General features: G+C 45.8%; 1 protein-coding gene across 1 annotated transcript; it reads right to left on the bottom strand.

Moving 5' to 3' along the window:
* Positions 1–2,113: 2,113 nt before the first annotated feature.
* LOC119309303 lies at positions 2,114–5,581 on the bottom strand. Its single transcript, XM_037585327.1, has 4 exons — positions 5,513–5,581; positions 4,453–4,814; positions 3,407–3,459; positions 2,114–2,401 (listed from the first exon to the last, which is right to left on the bottom strand). The coding sequence occupies exons 1-4, from the start codon at positions 5,579–5,581 to the stop codon at positions 2,379–2,381; spliced, it is 507 nt and encodes a 168-aa protein (XP_037441224.1). The 3' UTR covers positions 2,114–2,378.
* Positions 5,582–6,307: the final 726 nt, after the last annotated feature.

Here is a 6,307-nt window from a genome sequence, read left to right as displayed (position 1 = left end):
GCGCCCCCAGGACGCCGAAAATCGCCGGTTCGGACCTTTTTTCCGCCCGGCGGTCACAGGCCGAACCCGGCGCGCTGGGGAGCCGTTGGGGGCTCCGGCGCTAGGGAAAAGCACGCCTGGCCCACACCGACATGGGAAAAGTCAAGTTTTTCTTCCCCCGACTCGCCTCGCACACCCCGCGCCCTCGGCCACCACTAGCTGTATCCCGGCGACGGGCGCCGGCCTACTCCACTAGATAGCCATTCCCCGCCGGAAAATAGCAGTGCTTCGCCGCGGCAGCCCCTCCCGCAGCATTGGGCGCTGCCGGCCGCCGTTTCCGGCCACGGAGGCGCGGTTTAACGGCGGGTAAACGCCCACCGAGCGCAAGGTGTTCGGCGTTTTGACTGACTCGGCGATGGACTCCAATGAGGAGGAAGAGCCTGCCGCGCTGCTGGAGGAGGAAGCCGCGGCCGACGTCCAGGAAGAAGAGCATTTGATGGTGCTCGCCGCCCTCGCCCAGCTGCTGGCGAGCAATGAAAAGCCGCGTCGAGGTGGCTCGGCACCGGGGCGGGTGAAAGCAAAGAATCGGCATCGTCTGCAAGGCTACTGCATGCTCTACTCCGACTACTTCGCCGATGCTCCACTTCATGGCGAGAGAACATTTCGGCGCCGTTATCGGATGAGCCGAAAGCTCTTCCTCAGGATTGTGAATTCCATCCGGGAGTTCGACAACTACTTCAAGTGCAAGATGGATTGCACTGGCGCTCTTGGATTCACCTCCATCCAGAAGTGCACGACAGTGATGAGGATGCTTGCATATGGAGCTCCCAGTGATTCACTCGACGACTATGAGCGCATGGCCGAGTCTACCAGCATAGAGTGTTTCTACAAGTTCTGTCGGGCATTGGTGGCAGTGTTTGGGCCACAATACTTGAGAGCACCCAATGCGGAAGACACTGCTCGGATCCTAGCCCAGAATGTAGCAAGAGGATTTCCTGGGATGCTTGGAAGTATTGACTGCATGCATTGGAAATGGAAGAACTGCCCATTTGGTTGGCAGGGGATGTACAAAGGCGCCAAAGGTGGTTGCAGTGTGGTGCTTGAGGCGGTAGCCACACAGGACCTCTGGATTTGGCACTCCTTCTTTGGTATGCCAGGAACTCACAATGACATCAACGTGCTGCAGTGCTCTCCTGTTTTTGCCAAGCTCGTTGAGGGCCATTCTCCTCCGGTGAACTTCAAGATCAATGGGCACCAATACAACAAGGGGTACTATCTAGCTGACGGCATCTATCCGAGATGGTCGACATGTGTGAAGACGATCTCAAACCCTGTGGCAGGAGGCAAGAACGCCTGGTTTGCGAAGCTTCAGGAGGCTTGCGGAAAGGATGTCGAGCGGGCATTTGGTGTGCTCCAATCTCGATTCGCTGTTGTTCGGTACCCCGCTCAGACCTGGTCGAAAGATCAAATGTGGGAGATCATGACTTGCTGTGTCATGTTGCACAACATGATCATCGAGAGCGAGCAAGAAGACCCAGTGTTTAACACTGAACCATACTACAGGCAGGGTCCTCTAGCCGAAGTTGATCACCAGCTACCGGCAACTTGGACTGCCTATCTCAGTATGCGTCAAGAGATCCGAGACCCACAGGTGCATCATCAACTGCAGAAAGATCTGATTGAGCACCTATGGAGGCTCAAGGGGGACGCCGCATGATGAAATACGAGTTTTTATTTGTTGAACTATATAATTTGTATTGAACTATTTGTTGTTGTACTATTTTGTTGAAGTATTTGATTTTTCTGTGATGAAATATGTGATAAGGAATAATTATGTTGATAATTGAACGCCAAGACACGGCGAAACCATGCCGAATATGGGCCTATTCTCGCCCATATGGGCCGTTTATTCGTCGAAATTGGGCTGCAAAGTGGGCCAATTTTGGCGCCTGGGGGCGACGACTGGGCGCAAAACCGCCCCCAGCGCCGAGTGTATCGCCGGCTCGCCCCCGGGGGCGATTTTTGTGCGTCCTGGGGGGGCCAACGGCTGGAGATGCCCTAATTTCCAGTCTACGATGCAAGCCACAGAAGTCACACATGCAGAGGCTGGTTCACAACAACAGAGAAGAAAACGTTGAATCGGACATCCAAGTTTTGACTAAAAACATCAATTTCAAACAAATGTAAGCTTAGTTTACAAGATGGTAAATGAGACATAATACTTCATTCACAAAAGTATCTATCTATTTCCAGTGACAATCCGTCATACATGAAGTTTAACTCAGAACAATTTTTGGGTTTTTTCAAGCTTCATGGTTGAAGAGCAAGAACTATGCAGACATATATAAACGTCCGCTAAAAGAACGCATAGCTTCATGCACCAATTTAGAACAATCCTTCTAATCTCCAGTGGCAAAATTTCCTGAAAAATAAGATTCACTGAAGAAGTTCATTACTAGTCAAAAGAGTCAAGATATATTCAATTCAGATATGGTCTGTAATTATAACATACTGTTAACTTAGTGCTTTATGTAGAACATGAGATTTCTTAGTTAACGCTAAGTTCCTATTTGTCAGGTATAGATAATAACATGTATGATTCAGCACAGACATGCTTAACCATACAAACTAGACAGAAACACAAGAGGGCCAGCAAAAATAGTATCGTGTATCATGCTAGAGTGAAATATACCTGGAAAACAACATTTGTTTCTAATAAAAGGAAGCTCCAGGAAAAAAAGTATCTTTATTAAGAGGGGAATACCATCTCATATAGCTTCAGAAAACAAGCAGAACACAACATCTCACAGAGCTTTAGAAAACAAGTAAAAGGCACGAGGCAAAGCACAGAGCTACTGCTACATCTCTTAACAATAAGTTATTTGAGTCGTGCATGAAATTTTGCATAATATTCTCAACCAAGTAACTCTCAGGACCATAAGGATGAAGTACTAACAGTTACCACAATGGCAGCATCAATGGAAAATATAAACGAGAAACTAAAAGGCAATAAAGAAAAAAAATTGGCTTTATATCATTCCGTCAAATACCCATCTGGAACCTTTATATCATTAAGTACTTTGCAAAATGTTCCTTCGGATTTTTGAGTTCCCCGAGGACCCATCTGGAACTTTTATATCATGACGTACTTTGCAAAACTGTTCCTTCTATTTTTTTGAGTTCTCCGAGTACCTATTTGGAACTTTTATATCATGAAGTAGTTTGCAATACTGTTGCTTCTGTCTCTTTGACATGGTATAAGAAGCAGCAGGAAGAAAATACTTGTCCTTAGGTTTATTTTTAGGATGTAGCTCTGGCATGATTTTCATGTCTTGCAGGTCTAGCCGTGCCTTCAAATTATCCTTTGACTTGTCCTCTATGTACGCAAAGTCAAGAAAACTAGCTACACCAGCCAAGCATTCCTCACCTGGTCTAGGAGAAAGCAATAGCTCCTTTATAGATTCTAAATCCATTGATACACTGTGTAACAAAAAGAAATATAGTAACTGTGCTGAGCAACAAGGTACAAAAATAACATGTCTACCTACAATGCAGTGGCGGATCTAGGATTTCAAAACAGGGCGGTCCACCAAAAAAATGTGATAACAAAAATGAGATGCCAACGTTCTAATTAATTTAATAATAGCACATCCAAATAGATCAATATGGTCTTACGTGCATACTAAAATGATCAATTTTGTACTCCCTCCGTTCCTAAATATTTTTCTTTCTATATATTTCAACAAGTGACTACATACGGAGTAAAATGAGTGAATCTACACTCTAAAATATGTCTATATACATCCGTATGTGGTAGTCCGTTTGAAATATCTAGAAAGACTTATATTTAGGAACGGAGGGAGTATAAGAGAAGCATACACAATAAATATGCTGAGAAGTGCAAAGAAGACATGTGTCCTTGTTACTTTCGTAGAGTGGCTTTGTTAGAGTAACTTGTTAGAATGGAAACAATCAGACAAATCATTATTATGTCACTGGTTAACTGTTCATGTACTGGATAGCAAATTATGTGTATGTCTTCACATGACTGTGTGTTCATGTACTGGATAGCAAATATGATTGTTTAGTTAATGCAATAGACTTGACTCTTCCACGTGATTGACGCAATAGACAACAAAGTGCAAAACCTAAATAAGAATTTGTAACAACTCCATCTTACTGTTTAGGATACACCAACCAATAGATAACAAAATTAGTAGTAACATGACAATTGTAACCTGCAACTACATGATAATGTCTAGTTGACTAATTCATATACATGATATTCTCTAAATCAAGCAGCAAGCAACAAATCCATCCTACGGTTGCAAGCCTGCAATTTGACAAAGAAATGCACAACACAATCAACAACTTTCATCAGGACAGCAAACACAACACAGTTCGGTTCAGTAGTTCAAGATTGATAATTGATAGAAGAATGGGGAGGTGCAGAACAGCAGAGAGAGATCTTACCAGCGTCGGCCGAATGTCCTGGTCTGGAGTAGAGGTCTGGAGGTGACCGTCGAGCGTCCTCGTCGTCCTGGTTGGCTGCTCTTGGACTGGTCAACCGGAGGGAGTTTTGGTCGGCGCTGTACTGGAACAGCGAGGTCGGAGTTGAACCAGGCGGCAGCGTACCCTCTTCCCAGGCGCCAGTAGAGATCGCGCGGGACGGTGGGATGCGGGAGTGGCGACGCGGGGTGGTGCGGTTGTGTGGCTGCGCAGGCGGCGAGCCGGCGAGGGAGGGGCGGGCCTGGCGGCGAGTCAGGGGTGGCGGCGCCCGATAGGGCTGCTTCGTGGGGGAAAAGGGAGAACTGCTCCCAATTCGGTCGTGAACCCTACCAAATAGGTTTCTTTAAATAAAAGAATAGCATATATTATATCATTTTTTCTGGGGAAATAGGGAATTTTTATTCCAATCACGGGATTACAATCTGCCATTACAAGACTTTGAAGAAAATGTGGAGCCCTATGCAGCCTATGCTCCGAGCAGTTCGGGCAGAATTCACAAAATTATGGACCAACCTATTATGTGATATATCTATCTTACAATGTTTAAACTCTCGTTCTTCCATTAAGAGATTGATCTCCATAACTAGTTTACGAGAAGGTGCTTTGATTAGTGAAGCATCCTACATCGAAGATAATGCTCCTAGTGAGTCCGATTGCACAATAACGAGAAGATTATACCACTCTAGTGACATTCCTATTTTGATCGCTTGAATCTCTGCTTCGAGAGCGTTGTTACAGAAAAAGAGCACCTGGCAAGATGCAAAGATCACCTCGCCATGTCCATTCAGTAATATCATTCCTACACCCGCCGAGCTATCAGCCGAGAAGGATCCATCAACTTTATGAGCTAGCCAGCTCGGCGGTGGTGGAGTCCAAGGGAGCGTTGGTTTAGGAACCCTGGCCTGCCGTATTGGTGCAATACTAACCATTGGGTTTTTTCATGGTTTGGTAGCATTGATGGTTCAGAGCATTTAATCAAGGCCGGCGCTAGGGTTGGTCGATTGGTGAAAGGTTAATCGTTTACCTCTTGGGTCACTGGATTGCTAAAACTATGGGTATAGTTGGCCTCGTCTCCCTTATTCTCTGTCGCCATGAAGGTGCAAGGAGGGAGGAGACAAGATCGATGTGTCAACCTCTCGCATCTGTTGTTTCAAGGGATTTGAAGGTTTCTTTGGATGTTCATTATTCGCCCCTATGTTGCTCTGTTGTTCTTCATGGACAACAAATTTGGTTCCTTTTGTTGGGAGTTGGTGTGGTTTCATGGGAATTTCCTGATGTTGTCCATCACCGGTGAGAGCTATGTCGACCCCACAACCAGGAGACCATCTATGATAGCTTCGTCGCGGTCTATTTCGATCACCGCTACCAATGTTCACCATTATTTGTGGTTAGTATAACCTTAACCGATGTTTTGGGTGCCGCTAACTCCGTCGAGGGTAGAGAAGCATGCTCCATCTGGCCACCGGGATAGCAAACCAAGGACGTATATGGTTCTGGCAAGTCGACTTCAACCTTAATGCTTTTTTTTTGTATCCACTAGTAGCTCTTAATCTCACCCTTATAGTGAATCGACATTGGCCATACCACATCATAGTTAAACTTATGGTTTGATCCCTTGCCTGCGAGGGTTCATAATTATAGTGTGCTCGGGGCACCCCGACACTGACAGTAACCCTTGGCCCCGCCATTTGATGAGGGTTATAAATAATGTTGTGTCGATCTACTTTGACATAGAGCACGAGCCAAGATCCTCTAGAATGTCCCCGCTTCGACGAAGCCTCGGCGAGGTCTCTCTTATAGTAGTCAAGGGCTGGTAGTT

The sequence above is a fragment of the Triticum dicoccoides genome, chromosome 5B (assembly GCF_002162155.2).
Source record: "Triticum dicoccoides isolate Atlit2015 ecotype Zavitan chromosome 5B, WEW_v2.0, whole genome shotgun sequence".
Lineage (NCBI taxonomy): Eukaryota > Viridiplantae > Streptophyta > Magnoliopsida > Poales > Poaceae > Triticum > Triticum dicoccoides.
The sequence above is the reverse complement of the archived record's forward strand: the minus strand, read 5'-3'. Positions and strand labels throughout refer to the sequence as shown.

What these genes read in the sequence shown, in the direction of transcription:
- LOC119309303 (XM_037585327.1), bottom strand. Translation starts at nt 5,581, where the DNA reads ATGGCGACAGAGAATAAGGGAGACGAGGCCAACTATACCCATAGTTTT. An exon ending in GCAATCCAGTGACCCAAGAG is followed by an intron (nt 4,815 to 5,512) that starts GTAAACGATTAA and finishes CCTATTTGGTAG; the next exon opens with GGTTCACGACCGAATTGGGA. An exon ending in AGGACATTCGGCCGACGCTG is followed by an intron (nt 3,460 to 4,452) that starts GTAAGATCTCTC and finishes TTTGTTACACAG; the next exon opens with TGTATCAATGGATTTAGAAT.